General features: G+C 42.1%; 1 protein-coding gene across 2 annotated transcripts in view; it reads right to left on the bottom strand.

The window, feature by feature from the left end:
• LOC128688964 (fibrinogen-like protein 1) overlaps positions 1-23,420 on the bottom strand; it is a 70,737-nt gene that overhangs the window by 21,820 nt on the left and 25,497 nt on the right. For both annotated transcript variants that reach the window (XM_070085690.1, XM_070085691.1), the window contains exons 5-6: positions 7,086-7,243; positions 1,756-1,885 (exon numbers count right to left, since the gene is read on the bottom strand). In XM_070085690.1, coding sequence (XP_069941791.1) covers positions 1,756-1,885; positions 7,086-7,243 — 288 coding nt within the window. The remainder of the gene's footprint in view (positions 1-1,755; positions 1,886-7,085; positions 7,244-23,420) is intronic.

Genomic DNA, 23,420 nt, shown 5'->3' with positions numbered 1-23,420 from the left:
AGTTAGGTAAATTTTCTAAGATTCTTTTGGTGCAAAATTAAAAATTTTTACATTAACATTAATGAAAAAAATATATCTTTAAACGAATAAGAGAAAATTTCAGGACTTAATTTTAAATGAGTTCTTGCTAATTGACCAGTTTTACATATTTGGAATGACATATATATATATAGATAGTTATATATATACGTCGTTTGTTCACAATAATCCAAACTGGTAAGCTTAGCCTAAAAGGCAAGAGTCAATTCTGCCAAATACATCTAGTGAAAACTTATTTATACAGTAAATCTACGAAAATCAGTCATTTCTGTTAAATAAGCAGAGTAAAAATCTGTTGAGTTTATATGCTTGCTTTATGACCCATGTTAATTAAACATGCATGGGAAGTCTATATATAACTTTTCTCTTTTGCCACTTGGGAAGTTCCCACCATGAGTATCTTCTTTCCCAGTGCTGTGTGCGAAAGCTCAATTTTCTACTGAAGCCTCTCGCTCCAATTTTCTTAACCATTTCCTATCTTATTCTCAGGAGGTTGCATGAGAACCAGACACCGTCAGTTCTCTGACGGTGTCTGGTTTGCAGCAGGTTTTTCAGACACAATTGTGCGAGTTTATTTATTAGAATTAGCTAGCGTTTTTACAGCTGAGCTATATGCAGCTCTCTTTGCTGTTATACATATTGCTTTCCTGCCTACCTCAATATTCGTGGTTGTTTCAGACTTTTTTAGTGCTCTACAAGCTATCCAAAAATTTCATTCTCCTCATCCCATCGTTTTTCGTACATAATATTGTTTGTGCCGCATTTCCAGTAAACACTTAGACATCGTTATCTGCTGGTCCCTGGTCATGTGGATGTTCAGGTCAACTAGAAGGCGGATTCTGCTGGGCGGTCAGCTGTTAATGACCTACACATTTCATACAGGTGTGTTCCACTCTCAGAATATTTTACAATAATCTTTAGGAAACTTCGCAACCGTTGATAACAACGGTAGTCTGAGTGGTTCATAACAAACTTGTATGAGTGTTTGGTCACGTTATGATTGTCGTGTTTGGGAGACTACACTCTCCCGCCTACTTATCTGACACACGTCTTAGGTACTGGTTTCTCATAGATAAAAACTCAGCTCAAGTACCGTTACCAATTTACCATATTTTATTACTGCTCCGTCTATCAGCGGGTACGCAGAAATTACTTCCGACGTCGTCACAGCCCAAAAGCACTTAATCTGACCTCTTCGTCGATAGCCCCATCTTTTAATTAACGCTGACTGTCTCTGATTTTGTTTTGTCAGCGATTGTCTTACATGCCCTGCTGGCCCGGTGGTCTGGTGGCTAAAGCTCCCGCTTCACACACGGAGGGCCCGGGTTCGATTCCCGGCGGGTGGAAACATTTCGACACGTTTCCTTACACCTGTTGTCCTGTTCACCTAGCAGCAAATAGGTACCTGGGTGTTAGTCGACTGGTGTGGGTCGCATCCTGGGGGACAAGATTAAGGACCCCAATGGAAATAAGTTAGACAGTCCTCGATGACGCACTGACTTTCTTGGGTTATCCTGGGTGGCTAACCCTCCGGGGTTAAAAATCCGAACGAAATCTTATCTTATCTTATGACCCATGTTAAGCATGCGCTGGGAGGATATACTAGATTAAAGGACAACAATTTTCTCAACGTTACCTGTTGGCAACTTCACTCGACTCTACACATGCAGGAGGAAAGAGATAACCTAGAAAACGACTAAATTCTCGATATATTACCCGCTGGTTTCATCACCCACGCTAAATGTCTCCCAATCTGCAGATCGCTGTTCTCCTCGTAGGTTGGTGGCGACTACCCTGAGCCGGTAACTCTGGTCTCCGCTAGTCAGCGTGTGAAGGTTGTCATTGCCTGCAAATAATCACATGATTTCATTCATAACCTTCATTAAAACTTTAACATGATGAACATAATATATTTACGACACAAAAATGATTATTACAGTGCAACATTTACCGCAAACACAGATAAACCTTTTTAAATTACAACTTATAACAAAGAACTGGAAGAAAAATCCATACACAGAGAGCTACATAAAATATAGCACAACACAGAGATCTACATAAAATATAACAACACAGAGAGCTACATAAAATATAACACAACACACAGAGCTACATAAAATATAACACAACACAGAGAGCTACATAAAATATAACACAACACAGAGATCTACATAAAATATAACACAACACACAGAGCTACATAAAATATAACACAACACACAGAGCTACATAAAATATAACACAACACAGAGATCTACATAAAATATAACACAACACAGAGATCTACATAAAATATAGCACAACACACAGAGCTACATAAAATATAACACAACACACAGAGCTACATAAAATATAACACAACACACAGAGCTACATAAAATATAACACAACACACAGAGCTACATAAAATATAACACAACACACAGAGCTACATAAAATATAACACAACACAGAGATCTACATAAAATATAACACAACACACAGAGCTACATAAAATATAACACAACACACAGAGCTACATAAAATATAACACAACACAGAGATCTACATAAAATATAACACAACACACAGAGCTACATAAAATATAACACAACACAGAGATCTACATAAAATATAACACAACACACAGAGCTACATAAAATATAACACAACACAGAGATCTACATAAAATATAGCACAACACACAGAGAGCTACATAAAATATAACACAACACACAGAGCTACATAAAATATAACACAACACACAGAGCTACATAAAATATAACACAACACACAGAGAGCTACATAAAATATAACACAACACAGAGATCTACATAAAATATAGCACAACACACAGAGCTACATAAAATATAACACAACACAGAGATCTACATAAAATATAGCACAACACACAGAGAGCTACATAAAATATAACACAACACAGAGATCTACATAAAATATAACACAACACACAGAGAGCTACATAAAATATAACACAACACACAGAGCTACATAAAATATAACACAACACACAGAGCTACATAAAATATAACACAACACACAGAGCTACATAAAATATAACACAACACAGAGATCTACATAAAATATAACACAACACACAGAGAGCTACATAAAATATAACACAACACACAGAGCTACATAAAATATAACACAACACACAGCGCTACATAAAATATAACACAACACACAGAGCTACATAAAATATAACACAACACACAGAGCTACATAAAATATAACACAACACAGAGATCTACATAAAATATAACACAACACACAGAGAGCTACATAAAATATAACACAACACACAGAGCTACATAAAATTAACACAACACACAGAGAGCTACATAAAATATAACACAACACACAGAGCTACATAAAATATAACACAACACAGAGATCTACATAAAATATAACACAACACAGAGATCTACATAAAATATAACACAACACACAGAGAGCTACATAAAATATAACACAACACACAGAGCTACATAAAATATAACACAACACACAGAGCTACATAAAATATAACACAACACACAGAGCTACATAAAATATAACACAACACACAGAGCTACATAAAATATAACACAACACACAGAGCTACATAAAATATAACACAACACACAGAGCTACATAAAATATAACACAACACACAGAGCTACATAAAATATAACACAACACAGAGATCTACATAAAATATAACACAACACAGAGATCTACATAAAATATAACACAACACAGAGATCTACATAAAATATAGCACAACACACAGAGCTACATAAAATATAACAACACATAGATCTACATAAAATATAACACAACACACAAAGAGCTACATAAAATATAACACAACACAGAGATCTACATAAAATATAACACAACACACAGAGCTACATAAAATATAGCACAACACACAGAGCTACATAAAATATAACACAACACAGAGATCTACATAAAATATAACACAACACACAGAGCTACATAAAATATAACACAACACAGAGATCTACATAAAATATAACACAACACACAGAGCTACATAAAATATAGCACAACACACAGAGCTACATAAAATATAACACAACACAGAGATCTACATAAAATATAGCACAACACACAGAGAGCTACATAAAATATAACACAACACAGAGATCTACATAAAATATAACACAACACACAGAGAGCTACATAAAATATAACACAACACACAGAGCTACATAAAATATAACACAACACACAGAGCTACATAAAATATAACACAACACACAGAGCTACATAAAATATAACACAACACAGAGATCTACATAAAATATAACACAACACACAGAGAGCTACATAAAATATAACACAACACACAGAGCTACATAAAATATAACACAACACACAGAGCTACATAAAATATAACACAACACACAGAGCTACATAAAATATAACACAACACACAGAGCTACATAAAATATAACACAACACAGAGATCTACATAAAATATAACACAACACACAGAGAGCTACATAAAATATAACACAACACACAGAGCTACATAAAATATAACACAACACACAGAGCTACATAAAATATAACACAACACACAGAGCTACATAAAATATAACACAACACAGAGATCTACATAAAATATAACACAACACAGAGATCTACATAAAATATAACACAACACACAGAGAGCTACATAAAATATAACACAACACACAGAGCTACATAAAATATAACACAACACACAGAGCTACATAAAATATAACACAACACACAGAGCTACATAAAATATAACACAACACACAGAGCTACATAAAATATAACACAACACACAGAGCTACATAAAATATAACACAACACACAGAGCTACATAAAATATAACACAACACACAGAGCTACATAAAATATAACACAACACAGAGATCTACATAAAATATAACACAACACAGAGATCTACATAAAATATAACACAACACAGAGATCTACATAAAATATAGCACAACACACAGAGCTACATAAAATATAACAACACATAGATCTACATAAAATATAACACAACACACAAAGAGCTACATAAAATATAACACAACACAGAGATCTACATAAAATATAACACAACACACAGAGCTACATAAAATATAGCACAACACACAGAGCTACATAAAATATAACACAACACATAGATCTACATAAAATATAACACAACACACAAAGAGCTGCATAAAATATAACACAACACAGAGATCTACATAAAATATAACACAACACACAGAGCTACATAAAATATAGCACAACACACAGAGCTACATAAAATATAACACAACACAGAGATCTACATAAAATATAGCACAACACACAGAGAGCTACATAAAATATAACACAACACAGAGATCTACATAAAATATAACACAACACACAGAGAGCTACATAAAATATAACACAACACACAGAGCTACATAAAATATAACACAACACACAGAGCTACATAAAATATAACACAACACACAGAGCTACATAAAATATAACACAACACAGAGATCTACATAAAATATAACACAACACACAGAGAGCTACATAAAATATAACACAACACACAGAGCTACATAAAATATAACACAACACACAGAGCTACATAAAATATAACACAACACACAGAGCTACATAAAATATAACACAACACACAGAGCTACATAAAATATAACACAACACAGAGATCTACATAAAATATAACACAACACACAGAGAGCTACATAAAATATAACACAACACACAGAGCTACATAAAATATAACACAACACACAGAGCTACATAAAATATAACACAACACACAGAGCTACATAAAATATAACACAACACAGAGATCTACATAAAATATAACACAACACAGAGATCTACATAAAATATAACACAACACACAGAGAGCTACATAAAATATAACACAACACACAGAGCTACATAAAATATAACACAACACACAGAGCTACATAAAATATAACACAACACACAGAGCTACATAAAATATAACACAACACACAGAGCTACATAAAATATAACACAACACACAGAGCTACATAAAATATAACACAACACACAGAGCTACATAAAATATAACACAACACACAGAGCTACATAAAATATAACACAACACAGAGATCTACATAAAATATAACACAACACAGAGATCTACATAAAATATAACACAACACAGAGATCTACATAAAATATAGCACAACACACAGAGCTACATAAAATATAACAACACATAGATCTACATAAAATATAACACAACACACAAAGAGCTACATAAAATATAACACAACACAGAGATCTACATAAAATATAACACAACACACAGAGCTACATAAAATATAGCACAACACACAGAGCTACATAAAATATAACACAACACATAGATCTACATAAAATATAACACAACACACAAAGAGCTGCATAAAATATAACACAACACAGAGATCTACATAAAATATAACACAACACACAGAGCTACATAAAATATAGCACAACACACAGAGCTACATAAAATATAACACAACACAGAGATCTACATAAAATATAGCACAACACACAGAGCTACATAAAATATAACACAACACACAGAGATCTACATAAAATATAACACAACACACAGAGAGCTACATAAAATATAACACAACACACAGAGATCTACATAAAATATAACACAACACACAGAGCTACATAAAATATAACACAACACACAGAGATCTACATAAAATATAACACAACACACAGATCTACATAAAATATAACACAACACACAGAGAGCTACATAAAATATAACACAACACACAGAGCTACATAAAATATAACACAACACACAGAGCTACATAAAATATAACACAACACACAGAGAGCTGCATAAAATATAACAAAACACAGAGATCTACATGAACTACACCACAACACAAAGAGCTACATGAACTACACCACAACACAGATCTACATTAGTTGTAACACATCAGAAAGAAATGCATGAGCATCAATACAACACAGAGAGCTACATTTTATCTTACCCAGCCAATATTCACCACGTGGATCACCGAAGCCGGTCTTGTAGTCTTGCCAGTTCCTGGCAAAGTTCTCTTGTGGAGTGTGTCGGCGGCGGGCGAGGAACACCGTCCACATGTGATCCTCTTGCATCTTACACAACACACTCACACCCGCTGCAGAACTACCAACACCTTACTTTTAGATCCAATAATATTATATATTAATACTACTAATGCTGCTACTACTAAGAACATAAGAACATAAGAATGGAGGAACACTGCAGCAGGCCTGTTGGCCCATACTAGGCAGGTCCTTTACAATTCATCCCACTAACAAAACATTTGCCCAACCCAATTTTCAATGCTACCCAAGAAATTGTTGGTATTATATACCATTCTTGCACAACCAAGAAATAAGCCCTAATAAGCAAGTCCCACTCAAATCCAACCCCTCTCACTCATGCATTTATCCACCCTCTCCTCCTTATGGAGGGGGATTCCACTTCCAAACAATAACCTCCCTTCCCTCTCTCCTCCTCCCTGTCTTCCATTCTTCAACAACAGCCTTCAATAAAGGTAACTGTCATGTTGAATGTTTATTCTTTTGTGCATGTAAATCTATCTGTAAGGTAAAAAAAATTTTTTTTTGATACTTCTGGGTGTCAGGAACAGATTAATTGTATTTACATTATTTCTTATGGGGAAAATTGATTCGAAAATCGTAGATTTCGATAATAGTAGCACCTCCAGGAACGGATTAATTACGAAAAACGAGGGACCACTGTACTATCATATAGGAATGAGAGATTAAGACAGAATTCCCCCTTTCAGTGCATTTTAATTACATCTTAACTATTGTCACTACTATTATTACTACTACTACTACTTTTACTACTAATACTGCTATTACTACTTCTATTACCTCTACTGATACTACTACTACTACTGCTTCAACTATTAATACTATTACTACTACTATTAATGTTACTACTACAACTGCTGCTGCTGCTGCTGCTGCTGCTAATAATAATAATAATAATAATAATAATAATAATAATAATAATAATAACAACAACAACAATACTACTACTACTAGTACTAATACTACTACTACTAATAAAAACAACAACAATACTACTACTACTACTACTACTACTACTACTACTACTACTAATACTACTACTACTAATAACAACAACAATACTACTACTACTACTACTAATAATAATAATAATAATAATAATAATAATAATAATAACTAGACGTACAGCAAGGCCTCGATTAGTACGAATGTGATTAATGCTAAATTCAATTTAGTACGAATTAAAAAAAATAATACGAGACCTTATTTAATACGAGTCAAAACTGGGTTAGGAGGATGTTATTAGGTAAGACACATATGCAACAGTTAGGTATCTTTATTTCGAAACGTTTCGCCTACACAGTAGGCTTCTTCAGTCCATATTGTTTCAGACTATGGAACAATACTCTTCTCCAGACTGAGGGACTGACCACCTCAAAACTTTAAGGGTGATGGACTGATTACATCGTCTTCAAGTATCTTCTGCTTCTATCAACTTTTCTGTACTCGACTGAAGAAGCCTACTGTGTAGGCGAAACGTTTCGAAATAAAGATACCTAATTGTTCCATATGTGTCTTACCTAACAACCTGTCAGTATTTTATACCATTTTAATGGGTTAGGAGGAGTTTTGTGCTGACCCCGTGTGAAGACAAGCCGCAGCTTGTTAGTTTGGTGCTGACCCCGTGTGAAGACAAGCCGCAGCTTGTTAGTTTGGTGCTGACCCCGTGTGAAGACAAGCCGCAGCTTGTTAGTTTGGTGCTGACCCCGTGTGAAGACAAGCCGCAGCTTGTTAGTTTGGTACTGACCCCGTGTGAAGACAAGCCGCAGCTTGTTAGTTTGGTACTGACCCCGTGTGAAGACAAGCCGCAGCTTGTTAGTTTGGTGCTGACCCCATGTGAAGACAAGCCGCAGCTTGTTAGTTTGGTGCTGACCCCGTGTGAAAACAAGCCGCAGCTTGTTAGTTTGGTGCTGACCCCGTGTGAAGACAAGCCGCAGCTTGTTAGTTTGGTGCAGCTTGTTAGTTTGGTACTGACCCCGTGTGAAGACAAGCCGCAGCTTGTTAGTTTGGTACTGACCCCGTGTGAAGACAAGCCGCAGCTTGTTAGTTTGGTGCTGACCCCGTGTGAAGACAAGCCGCAGCTTGTTAGTTTGGTGCTGACCCCGTGTGAAGACAAGCCGCAGCTTGTTAGTTTGGTACTGACCCCGTGTGAAGACAAGCCGCAGCTTGTTAGTTTGGTGCTGACCCCTTGTGAAGACAAGCCTCAGCTTGTTAGTTTGGTGCTGACCCCGTGTGAAGACAAGCCGCAGCTTGTTAGTTTGGTACTGACCCCGTGTGAAGACAAGCCGCAGCTTGTTAGTTTGGTACTGACCCCGTGTGAAGACAAGCCACAGCTTGTTAGTTTGGTGCTGACCCCGTGTGAAGAAAAGCCGCAGCTTGTTAGTTTGGTGCTGACCCCGTGTGAAGACAAGCCGCAGCTTGTTAGTTTGGTGCTGACCCCGTGTGAAGACAAACCGCAGCTTGTTAGTTTGGTGCTGACCCCGTGTGAAGACAAGCCGCAGCTTATTAGTTTGGTACTGACCCCGTGTGAAGACAAGCCGCAGCTTGTTAGTTTGGTGCTGACCCCATGTGAAGACAAGCCGCAGCTTGTTAGTTTGGTACTGACACCGTGTGAAGACAAGCCGCAGCTTGTTAGTTTGGTACTGACCCCGTGTGAAGACAAGCCGCAGCTTGTTAGTTTGGTACTGACCCCGTGTGAAGACAAGCCGCACCTTGTTAGTTTGGTGCTGACCCCGTGTGAAGACAAGCCGATGCTTGTTAGTTTGGTACTGACCCCGTGTGAAGACAAGCCGCAGCTTGTTAGTTTGGTGCTGACCCCGTGTGAAGACAAACCGCAGCTTGTTAGTTTGGTACTGACCCCGTGTGAAGACAAGCAGCAGCTTGTTAGTTTGGTACTGACACCGTGTGAAGACAAGCCGCAGCTTGTTAGTTTGGTACTGACCCCGTGTGAAGACAAGCCGCAGCTTGTTAGTTTGGTACTGACCCCGTGTGAAGACAAGCCGCAGCTTGTTAGTTTGGTGCTGACACCGTGTGAAGACAAGCCGATGCTTGTTAGTTTGGTACTGACCCATTGTGAAGACAAGCCGCAGCTTGTTAGTTTGGTGCTGACCCCGTGAGAAGCCAAGCCGCAGCTTGTTAGTTTGGTGCTGACCCCGTGTGAAGACAAGCTGCAGCTTGTTAGTTTGGTACTGTCCCCGTGTGAAGACAGGCCGCAGCTTGTTAGTTTGGTGCTGACCCCGAGTGAAGACAAGCCGCAGCTTGTTAGTTTGGTACTGACCCCGTGTGAAGACAAGCCGCAGCTTGTTAGTTTGGTACTGACCCCGTGTGAAGACAAGCCACAGCTTGTTAGTTTGGTGCTGACCCCGTGTGAAGACAAGCCGATGCTTGTTAGCTTGGTACTGACCCCGTGTGAAGACAAGCCGCAGCTTGTTAGTTTGGTGCTGACCCCGTGTGAAGACAAGCTGCAGCTTGTTAGTTTGGTACTGACCCCGTGTGAAGACAAGCCGCAGCTTGTTAGTTTGGTACTGACCCCGTGTGAAGACAAGCCGCAGCTTGTTAGTTTGGTACTGACCCCGTGTGAAGACAAGCCGAAGCTTGTTATTTGCTACTGACCCCGTGTGAAGACAAGCCGCAGCTTGTTAGTTTGGTACTGACCCCGTGTGAAGACAAGCCGATGCTTGTTAGTTTGGTACTGACCCATTGTGAAGACAAGCCGCAGCTTGTTAGTTTGGTGCTGACCCCGTGAGAAGCCAAGCCGCAGCTTGTTAGTTTGGTGCTGACCCCGTGTGAAGACAAGCTGCAGCTTGATAGTTTGGTACTGACCCCGTGTGAAGACAAGCCGCAGCTTGTTAGTTTGGTGCTGACCCCGTGTGAAGACAAGCCGCAGCTTGTTAGTTTGGTACTGACCCCGTGTGAAGACAAGCCGAAGCTTGTTAGTTTGGTACTGACCCCGTGTGAAGACAAGCCGCAGCTTGTTAGTTTGGTACTGACCCCGTGTGAAGACAAGCCGCAGCTTGTTAGTTTGGTGCTGACCCCGTGTGAAGACAAGCCGATGCTTGTTAGTTTGGTACTGACCCCGTGTGAAGACAAGCCGCAGCTTGTTAGTTTGGTGCTGACCCCGTGTGAAGCCAAGGCGCAGCTTGTTAGTTTGGTGCTGACCCCGTGTGAAGACAAGCCGCAGCTTGTTAGTTTGGTACTGACCCCGTGTGAAGACAAGCCGCAGCTTGTTAGTTTGGTGCTGACCCCGAGTGAAGACAAGCCGCAGCTTGTTAGTTTGGTGCTGACCCCGTGTGAAGACAAGCCGATGCTTGTTAGCTTGGTACTGACCCCGTGTGAAGACAAGCCGCAGCTTGTTAGTTTGGTGCTGACCCCGAGTGAAGACAAGCCGCAGCTTGTTAGTTTGGTGCTGACCCCGTGTGAAGACAAGCCGCAGCTTGTTAGTTTGGTACTGACCCCGTGTGAAGACAAGCCGCAGCTTGTTAGTTTGGTACTGACCCCGTGTGAAGACAAACCGCAGCTTGTTAGTTTGCTGCAGACACATTCCTCACTTTCAAAACTACGGTTAGAAAACATCTTATCTCCCTGATGCACCTCGACGGCTAACTACATGGAAACACCTGGTGGGTTACACTTACATTCACACATTCACTCATTTGATTATAAACACAGAAATACGAATCTTAAAATAATGAATCCTAACTAGTCATCAGTGCGCCTGTGATACTCCAATAAAGAACTTGTGTATTGTACCAAAACAAAAGCATTCACATTGCTAAATTTACAAACTGTAATGTAGTTACTTAGCCTTAATACCAACTTGCTCCATAATCTGTAACAATACAGAGTTATGAATTAATCTTAGTCTGCCTGAAATGCCTAGCCATGCTAGGTGTCCTAGTGGCTCCTTGTGTAATTAGTATTTTATAACATGTAAATCTCACAATATCCTAAATTATGTAAACCTCGCATTGTAATCTTTATAGAGAATAAACTTGATTTGATTTGATCTGAAAATACTGAGGAAAGTGAGGATGCCCAAAAATAAGATCTGAGGTGAATGTAGAATTTTGGGGTAAAGAAGCATAGGGGGCAGCGAGTGTGAAAAATATGGAACATCTCATATATCATGTACAAAGCTTAATTCAGCTACAAGAAATAACCTAAAATAGAACAGATGTTTCTGTTTTTCCCCCAGTGAGATGGAAAGCGGTCAAGCATTAGAGAAGTATTGAAAATAGATAACCTAGAAACTGTAAGAAATTTCCCGAGGAACTTGCCAGATATATATATAGTGGAAAAAAAGGTAGGGAACGAGGGGAGGGGGAGGGGAATATAGGTAACGACCAAGGAGTGGAAATAAGGATGAAGACCGTCATTCAGTGTGTATGGTCCATCACCAGGGTACTGAAGGTGCTAAAGCACCTGGTCCATCACCAGGGTACTGAAGGTGCTAAAGCACCTGGTCCATCACCAGGGTACTGAAGGTGCTAAAGCACCAGGACCATCACCAGGGTACTGAAGGTGCGGAAGCACCTGGTCCATCACCAGGGTACTGAAGGTGCTAAAGCACCTGGTCCATCACCAGGGTACTGAAGGTGCTAAAGCACCAGGACCATCACCAGGGTACTGAAGGTGCTGAAGCACCTGGTCCATCACCAGGGTACTGAAGGTGCTAAAGCACCTGGTCCATCACCAGGGTACTGAAGGTGCTAAAGCACCTGGTCCATCACCAGGGTACTGAAGGTGCTAAAGCACCAGGACCATCACCAGGGTACTGAAGGTGCGGAAGCACCTGGTCCATCACCAGGGTACTGAAGGTGCTAAAGCACCAGGACCATCACCAGGGTACTGAAGGTGCGGAAGCACCTGGTTCATCACCAGGGTACTGAAGGTGCTGAAGCACCTGGTCCATCACCAGGGTACTGAAGGTGCTAAAGCACCTGGTCCATCACCAGGGTACTGAAGGTGCTAAAGCACCAGGACCATCACCAGGGTACTGAAGGTGCGGAAGCACCTGGTCCATCACCAGGGTACTGAAGGTGCTAAAGCACCAGGACCATCACCAGGGTACTGAAGGTGCGGAAGCACCTGGTCCATCACCAGGGTACTGAAGGTGCTGAAGCACCAGGTCCATCACCAGGATGCTGAAGGTGCTGAAGCACCAGGTCCATCACCAGGGTACTGAAGGTGCTGAAGCACCTGGTCCATCACCAGGGTACTGAAGGTGCTGAAGCACCAGGTCCATCACCAGGGTACTGAAGGTGCTGAAGCACCTGGTTCATCACCAGGGTACTGAAGGTGCTGAAGCACCTGGTTCATCACCAGGGTACTGAAGGTGCTGAAGCACCTGGTCCATCACCAGGGTACTGAAGGTGCTGAAGCACCTGGTTCATCACCAGGGTACTGAAGGTGCTAAAGCACCTGGTCCATCACCAGGGTACTGAAGGTGCTGAAGCACCTGGTTCATCACCAGGGTACTGAAGGTGCTGAAGCACCTGATCCATCACCAGGGTACTGAAGGTGCTGAAGCACCAGGTTCATCACCAGGGTACTGAAGGTGCTGAAGCACCTGATCCATCACCAGGGTACTGAAGGTGCTGAAGCACCTGATCCATCACCAGGGTACTGAAGGTGCTGAAGCACCTGGTCCATCACCAGGGTACTGAAGGTGCTGAAGCACCTGGTCCATCACCAGGGTACTGAAGGTGCTGAAGCACCTGATCCATCACCAGGGTACTGAAGGTGCTGAAGCACCTGGTCCATCACCAGGGTACTGAAGGTGCTGAAGCACCTGGTCCATCACCAGGGTACTGAAGGTGCTGAAGCACCTGATCCATCACCAGGGTACTGAAGGTGCTGAAGCACCTGGTCCATCACCAGGGTACTGAAGGTGCTGAAGCACCTGGTCCATCACCAGGGTACTGAAGGTGCTGAAGCACCTGGTCCATCACCAGGGTACTGAAGGTGCTGAAGCACCTGGTCCATCACCAGGGTACTGAAGGTGCTGAAGCACCTGGTCCATCACCAGGGTACTGAAGGTGCTGAAGCACCTGATCCATCACCAGGGTACTGAAGGTGCTGAAGCACCTGATCCATCACCAGGGTACTGAAGGTGCTGAAGCACCTGGTCCATCACCAGGGTACTGAAGGTGCTGAAGCACCTGGTCCATCACCAGGGTACTGAAGGTGCTGAAGCACCTGGTCCATCACCAGGGTACTGAAGGTGCTGAAGCACCTGGTCCATCACAAGGGTACTGAAGGTGCTGAAGCACCTGGTCCATCACCAGGGTACTGAAGGTGCTGAAGCACCTGATCCATCACCAGGGTACTGAAGGTGCTGAAGCACCTGGTCCATCACCAGGGTACTGAAGGTGCTGAAGCACCTGATCCATCACCAGGGTACTGAAGGTGCTGAAGCACCTGATCCATCACCAGGGTACTGAAGGTGCTGAAGCACCAGGTCCATCACCAGGGTACTGAAGGTGCTGAAGCACCTGATCCATCACCAGGGTACTGAAGGTGCTGAAGCACCAGGTCCATCACCAGGGTACTGAAGGTGCTGAAGCACCTGGTCCATCACCAGGGTACTGAAGGTGCTGAAGCACCAGGTCCATCACCAGGATGCTGAAGGTGCTGAAGCACCTGATCCATCACCAGGGTACTGAAGGTGCTGAAGCACCTGATCCATCACCAGGGTACTGAAGGTGCTGAAGCACCTGATCCATCACCAGGGTACTGAAGGTGCTGAAGCACCTGATCCATCACCAGGGTACTGAAGTTGCTGAAGCTGGTTCATCAAGGGTACTGAAGGCCTGAAGCACCTGGTTCATCACCAGGGTACTGAAGGCGCTGAAGCACCTGATCCATCACCAGGGTACTGAAGGTGCTGAAGCACCTGATCCATCACCAGGGTACTGAAGGTGCTGAAGCACCTGATCAATCACCAGGGTACTGAAGGTGCTGAAGCACCTGATCCATCACAAGGGTACTGAAGGTGCTGAAGCACCTGGTTCATCACCAGGGTACTGAAGGTGCTGAAGCACCTGATCCATCACCAGGGTACTGAAAGTGCTGAAGCACCAGATCCATCACCAGGGTACTGAAGGTGCTGAAGCACCTGGTCCATCACCAGGGTACTGAAGGTGCTGAAGCACCCGATCCATCACCAGGGTACTGAAGGTGCTGAAGCACCTGGTCCATCACCAGGGTACTGAAGGTGCTGAAGCACCTAATCCATCACCAGGGTACTGAAGGTGCTGAAGCACCTGGTCCATCACCAGGGTACTGAAGGTGCTGAAGCACCTGATCCATCACCAGGGTACTGAAGGTGCTGAAGCACCTGATCCATCACCAGGGTACTGAAGGTGCTGAAGCACCTGGTCCATCACCAGGGTACTGAAGGTGCTGAAGCACCTGGTCCATCACCAGGGTACTGAAAGAGCTGAAGCACCTGATCCATCACCAGGGTACTGAAGGTGCTGAAGCACCAGGTTCATCACCAGGGTACTGAAGGTGCTGAAGCACCTGGTCCATCACCAGGGTACTGAAAGAGCTGAAGCACCTGGTCCATCACCAGGGTACTGAAGGTGCTGAAGCACCTGGTCCATCACCAGGGTACTGAAAGAGCTGAAGCACCTGGTCCATCACCAGGGTACTGAAGGTGCTGAAGCACCTGGTTCATCACCAGGGTACTGAAGGTGCTGAAGCACCTGGTCCATCACCAGGGTACTGAAGGTGCTGAAGCACCTGGTTCATCACCAGGGTACTGAAGGTGCTGAAGCACCTGATCCATCACCAGGGTACTGAAGGTGCTGAAGCACCTGGTTCATCACCAGGGTACTGAAGGTGCTGAAGCACCAGATCCATCACCAGGGTACTGAAGGTGCTGAAGCACCTTGTCCATCACCAGGGTACTGAAGGTGCTGAAGCACCTGGTTCATCACCAGGGTACTGAAGGTGCTGAAGCACCAGGTCCATCACCAGGGTACTGAAGGTGCTGAAGCACCTGGTTCATCACCATGGTACTGAAGGTGCTGAAGCACCTGGTCCATCACCAGGGTACTGAAGGTGCTGAAGCACCTGGTCCATCACCAGGGTACTGAAGGTGCTGAAGCACCTGGTCCATCACCAGGGTACTGAAGGTGCTGAAGCACCTGGTCCATCACCAGGGCACTGAAGGTGCTGAAGCACCTGATCCATCACCAGGGTACTGAAGGTGCTGAAGCACCTGATCCATCACCAGGGTACTGAAGGTGCTGAAGCACCTGGTCCATCACCAGGGTACTGAAGGTGCTGAAGCACCTGATCCATCACCAGGGTACTGAAGGTGCTGAAGCACCTGGTTCATCACCAGGGTACTGAAGGTGCTGAAGCACCTGGTTCATCACCAGGGTACTGAAGGTGCTGAAGCACCTGGTCCATCACCAGGGTACTGAAGGTGCTGAAGCACCAGGTCCATCACCAGGATACTGAAGGTGCTGAAGCACCTGGTTCATCACCAGGGTACTGAAGTTGCTGAAGCACCTGATCCATCACCAGGGTACTGAAGGTGCTGAAGCACCTGGTCCATCACCAGGGTACTGAAGGTGCTGAAGCACCTGGTCCATCACCAGGGTACTGAAGGTGCTGAAGCACCTGGTCCATCACAAGGGTACTGAAGATGCTGAAGCACCTGATCCATCACCAGGGTACTGAAGGTGCTGAAGCACCTGATCCATCACCAGGGTACTGAAGGTGCTGAAGCACCTGGTTCATCACCAGGGTACTGAAGGTGCTGAAGCACCTGGTTCATCACCAGGGTACTGAAGGTGCTGAAGCACCTGGTCCATCACCAGGGTACTGAAGGTGCTGAAGCACCAGGTCCATCACCAGGATACTGAAGGTGCTGAAGCACCTGGTTCATCACCAGGGTACTGAAGTTGCTGAAGCACCTGATCCATCACCAGGGTACTGAAGGTGCTGAAGCACCTGGTCCATCACCAGGGTACTGAAGGTGCTGAAGCACCTGGTCCATCACCAGGGTACTGAAGGTGCTGAAGCACCTGGTCCATCACCAGGGTACTGAAGGTGCTGAAGCACCTGATCCATCACCAGGGTACTGAAGGTGCTGAAGCACCTGGTCCATCACCAGGGTACTGAAGGAGCTGAAGCACCTGGTCCATCACCAGGGTACTGAAAGAGCTGAAGCACCTGGTCCATCACCAGGGTACTGAAAGAGCTGAAGCACCTGGTCCATCACCAGGGTACTGAAAGAGCTGAAGCACCTGGTCCATCACCAGGGTACTGAAGGAGCTGAAGCACCTGGTCCATCACCAGGGTACTGAAAGAGCTGAAGCACCTGGTCCATCACCAGTCAACTGGCTTTTTCAGAGGTGGGGCAGAACGTAACCTAGTTTTCCACCTAAGTAATTAACTCCACGTCTCGCATTTTCACGTATATTTCCATTTGTCTTGATTTTCAAATTTCTAGTAACTAGAAAACAATGAATTGTAATAAAGTATAATGTAACATTACCAAAGCCTCATTACCCAAACATGCAGTCCAAGCGTCTTTGCTGTTCCTCATCCTCATAGCGGACACAAATATAAATACTCTAGCTTCGAATCATCACTTGCGGAAGACACAAAATTAAGCGTGACAATCAATAGAAAAACAAATAGCAAAAGAATAAGATAAAATAAGGTTAGTTCGTTTTTTTTAACCCAGAGTGTTAACCACTCAGGATTACCCAAGGAAATCAGTCCACCACCGTGGGCTACTTATTTCATTTACAATTGGGGTCTTTTAATTTTGAACAGGCACAGCAGGTGTAGGGAAATATGCCCAACATTTGCACCCATGCCCAGGACTGGACCACAGACACCCAGTGTCTTAAGCGAGTGTGTTCCAGTGGACAGTTGAGAATAAAATAATGTTCACTGTTGACATGTTTCAACTGCATAAAAATGGAAAAAATTAAGTACTCAAAAAGAGCACTGTATAGTAAATGCAAGAGGATAACCAAAAAAAAAAAAAAAAAAAGGAACTATAAATGACCTGAGAATAATGTCTGCTGATTTTTTTAAGACCTCAATTGTCTCAAAAGCAAAGCCAGGAAAATGACTAGTTGGATAATAAGAACAAGGTGCATAATACCACTGGTGACACTATAATAATCTATTGTGCTCTTTCACTTAAAGTGCTTTTCGGTATTGAGGGCTTTGTTCCGGGCAAGAGAGATATCAGAGCTGAAACAGATACAGAAATCATTGGCGCCCACATAGTCGGCAGAGCATTTAAATTACTGGGAATAACCCAAAATTCTGAATGACGAATGAGGTACATGATACGTTATACATGGAAGACACTTGAGGGAATACTCTCAGATTTACACATAACTTACTACTTGAGCGAGAGATATGGAAGAAAATGTAGAAAAAATTAACAATGAAATACCTCAGTATGAGAACACTGTACCAGCATCCGAGGCCCTAGATATTAGAAACACTTCTGCGTTAAGAATGGAAATCTGCAAGAGGAAGCTCGAAAAGTATTTCCACAAAGTGAAGGATCAATAAAACAGTGATGGGTATGTAAAAAAAGGGCCACCAGCAACAGCAGCAAGTTGTCCTGTGGCTCGCTTGGAAATCACTCTCCTTATACACTGAGTGTTTAATTCCCGGTATGAGTGGAAACGTTGGGCATGTTTTCTTAAACCTGCTGTCCCTATTCACTTAGCATTAAGTAGGTACCTGGGTGTTAGTCGACTGTCGTGGGTCGTATCCTGGGGAACAATACTAAAAGACCCCAAAATGAAATAAGACAAACTGTCTTTGGTGATTCTGATCTTGGGTTATCCTAGGGGGCTAACTCTCCCTCGGATTAAAAATCCGAACAAATCTCATATTAAGGCTGAGGAGGCAAGCACTAGACATGCCTGAACACAGGACCGAACGACCGGAGAAGGAAAACTCTCGAAATCTTTAATAGATAGAAAAGAAAAAAAATATATTTGGGGTTAATACAGATTTGTGTATATTTTCAAGCTCGGGTATGTCACTTGCCCTAAGACGATAAATTAACACAGATCTACATTTTAAGCAAGAGCATTGAAAAGTAATTTCTAATCAATAATCATTTTAGAGTCTTCTCTTTAAACTAATACTGTTCTAATAAACACATTTTTACTGGCTTTCCTTGTGTTCGCTATGTTGCGCTCTTGTAAGGTTAAGTTGTCTGCCATTATCATCCTTAGACTTCTTCCTTCCAATATAAAATATTAGATCTTTCTTTGTTCATGCAGTTTAAATTTAGCACAGATGAAAATCACCTTTTTTTTCTTTACTCAACGGGTGCCATAGTTTATGAAAATTACATAAGAACATAAGAACATAAGAAAGGAGGAACACTGCAGCAGGCCTGTTGGCCCATACTAGGCAGGTCCTTTACAATTCATCCCACTAACAAACATTTGACCAACCCAATTTTCAATGCTACCCAAGAAATAAGCTCTGATGTGCAAGTCCCACTCAAATCCAACCCCTCCCACTCATGTACTTATCCAACCTAAATTTGAAACTACCCAAAGTCTTAGCCTCAATAACCCAACTAGGTAGACTGTTCCACTCATCAACATAAGAACATAAGAAAGGAGGAACACTGCAGCAGGCCTGTTGGCCCATACTAGGCAGGTCCTTTACAATTCATCCCACTAACAAACATTTGACCAACCCAATTTTCAATGCTACCCAAGAAATAAGCTCTGATGTGCAAGTCCCACTCAAATCCAACCCCTCCCACTCATGTACTTATCCAACCTAAATTTGAAACTACCCAAAGTCCTAGCCTCAATAACCCAACTAGGTAGACTGTTCCACTCATCAACTACCCTATTTCCAAACCAATACTTTCCTATGTCCTTTCTAAATCTAAACTTATCTAATTTAAATCCATTACTGCGGGTTCTCTCTTGGAGAGATATCCTCAAGACCTTTTTAATATCCCCTTTATTAATACCTATCTTCCACTTATACACTTCGATCAGGTCTCCCCTCATTCTTCGTCTAACAAGTGAATGTAACTTAAGTGTCTTCAATCTTTCTTCATAAGGAAGATTTCTAATGCTATGTATTAATTTAGTCATCCTACGCTGAATGTTTTCTAACGAATTTATGTCCATTCTGTAATATGGAGACCAGAATTGAGCTGCATAATCTAGGTGAGGCCTTACTAATGATGTATAAAGCTGCAGTATGACCTCTGGACTTCTGTTGCTTACACTTCTTGATATAAATCCCAGTAATCTATTTGCCTTATTACGTACGCTAAGGCATTGCTGTCTTGGTTTAAGGTTGCTGCTTACCATAACCCCCAAGTCCTTTTCGCAATCTGTATGGTTAAGTTCTACATTATTTAACTTATAAGTGCTAGGGTTATGGACACTCCCGAGCTTCAGAACCTTGCATTTATCTACATTGAACTGCATCTGCCACTTTTCTGACCAAGAGTAGAGTTTGTCTAAATCCTCCTGAAGTTCCCTAACATCTACGTTTGAATCAATTATCCTACCTATCTTCGTGTCATCAGCGAATTTGCTCATATCACTAGTAATTCCTTCATCAAGATCATTGATATATATTATAAACAACAACGGGCCCAAGACTGATCCCTGTGGAACGCCACTTGTTACTGATCCCCACTCGGATTTAACCCCATTTATGGACACTCTTTGCTTCCTGTCTGTGAGCCATGATTCGATCCACGAGAGCACCCTTCCCCCAATGCCATGAGCTGCTACTTTCTTCAACAGTCTTTGGTGCGGAACTCTATCAAATGCCTTACTAAAATCTAAGTAAATAATATCAAATTCTTTGTCGTGGTCAACAGCCTCAAAAGCTTTACTGAAGAAAGTTAATAAATTAGTTAGACAAGACCGGCCTCTTGTGAATCCATGCTGAGTATCATTAATCAAGCTATGCTTATCGAGATGGCTTCTTATAATCTCAGCTATAATTGACTCTAGTAATTTGCCTACAATTGAGGTCAGGCTTATTGGGCGGTAATTTGACGGTAACGACTTGTCCCCTGTTTTAAAAATAGGAATTACATTAGCCATCTTCCACATATCAGACACTGCACCTGTTTGAAGAGATAAATTAAAAATATTAGTTAATGGTTCACAGACTTCCATTTTGCATTCCTTTAGAACCCTTGAAAAAACCTCATCAGGACCAGGTGACTTATTTTGCTTCAGTCTGTCTATCTGCTTCACAACCATTTCACTAGTGACTGTGATGTTACATAATTTATCTTCTTCTGATCCACTATAAAAATTAATTACCGGAATATTATTAGTGTCTTCCTGTGTAAAAACCGAGAGAAAATAATTATTTAAAATCGAGCACATTTCATTCTCTTTGTCAGTAAGATGCCCATAGTTATTTTTAAGGGGACCTATCTTATCTCTGACTTTTGTTCTATATACCTGGAAAAAACTTTTTGGGTTAGTTTTAGAATCCCTAGCAACTTTAATTTCATAGTCCCTTTTAGCTTTTCTTATCCCCTTTTTAATGTCCCTCTTAGTGTCAATATACTGATTCATAAGATGACCCTCGCCTCTTTTGATACGCCTATAAATTCCTTTCTTATGCCCTAGTAGATATTTCAGCCTATTATTCATCCATTTTGGGTCATTTCTATTTGATCTAATTTCTTTATAAGGGATAAATGTTCTTTGAGCAGCATGTATTGTGTTCAGAAAACTGTCATATTGATAGCTCTCTTCGTTACCCCAGTCAACAGATGATAAGTGTTCTCTAAGCCCATCGTAATCTGCTAAGCGAAAATCTGGGACTGTTACTGAGTTATCCCTACTATCATACTTCCATTCAATTCTAAATGTAATTGATTTGTGGTCGCTAGCACCCAGTTCTTCTGAAACTTCTAAATTATTAACAAGGGATTCATTGTTTGCCAGAACTAAGTCAAGCAGGTTATTACCCCTTGTAGGTTCTGTCACAAACTGCTTCAGAAAACAATCCTGAACTACTTCTAAGAAGTCGTATGATTCTAAATTCCCAGTCAAGAAATTCCAATCAATATGACTAAAGTTAAAGTCTCCTAGAATTACTACATTATCGTGCCTTGTGGCCCTAACAATTTCCTCCCATAGTAGTCTTCCCTGGTCCCTATCTAAATTTGGGGGACGGTATATCACACCTAAAGTTAATTTTTCATGCCCCTCTGAAAATTCTATCCAAACAGACTCTGTATGTGTTACTTCAGACTTAATACCCGTTTTAATGCAACAGTTCAAGCGATCTCGGACATACAATGCCACCCCACCCCCCTTCCCGATACTTCTATCTACTTGGAACAATTTGAAACCCTGAATGTGACATTCTGCAGGCATGTCCCGACTTTTTGAATTAAACCACGTCTCAGTAATGGCAAATACATCTATGTTACCTGCACTAGCAACTAGTCTCAACTCGTCCATCTTATTCCTAGCACTGCGACTATTTGTGTAATATATACTTAAGGACCCTCCTTTCTCTTTATCATTCCTGCTCCTTTCTGTTATTCCACTAAACCTATTACTGTCCTTGTCAATTAGTGCCACTGGCTTTCCGATATCCACCTCATTTTGCCTATTACTAGTTCTCCTAGTACTCATATTACTACCCTGAGACTTCACAGTTTTCCGGCAGAAACCCATACCACTAACTATTCCTAGTTTAAAGACCTAACAGCTCCCTCCACTGCGTTGGCCAGTGCTCCCACCCCACACCTAGATAAGTGAACCCCATCCCTGGCATACATGTCATTTCTGCCAAAGAAGAGGTCCCAGTTGTCAATGAATGTCACCGCATTTTCCTTACAGTATTTGTCCAGCCAGCAATTGACACCAATTGCTCTGGACAACCATTCATTACCAACACCTCTTCTTGGCAAAATGCCACATATAACAGGGCGCCCCCCCTTCTTCCTAATCATGTCTATAGCTGTCCTGAACTTTCTAACTAAATCCTCACTTCTACGCTTGCCTACATCATTGCCTCCAGCACTGAGGCAAATAATAGGATTGATCCCATTACCGTTCATGATGTTGTCAAGCCGGCTAACAATGTCCTCCATCCCAGCCCCAGGAAAGCATACCCTTTGTCTCCTACTCCTGTCCTTCAAGCAGAATGCCCTATCCATGTATCTAACCTGGCTATCCCCAACAACAACAATATTC

The sequence above is a fragment of the Cherax quadricarinatus genome, chromosome 16, assembly GCF_038502225.1.
Source record: "Cherax quadricarinatus isolate ZL_2023a chromosome 16, ASM3850222v1, whole genome shotgun sequence".
Taxonomy (NCBI): domain Eukaryota; kingdom Metazoa; phylum Arthropoda; class Malacostraca; order Decapoda; family Parastacidae; genus Cherax; species Cherax quadricarinatus.
Note: the sequence above shows the minus strand (reverse complement) of the source record. Positions and strands in the feature narration are given on the sequence as shown.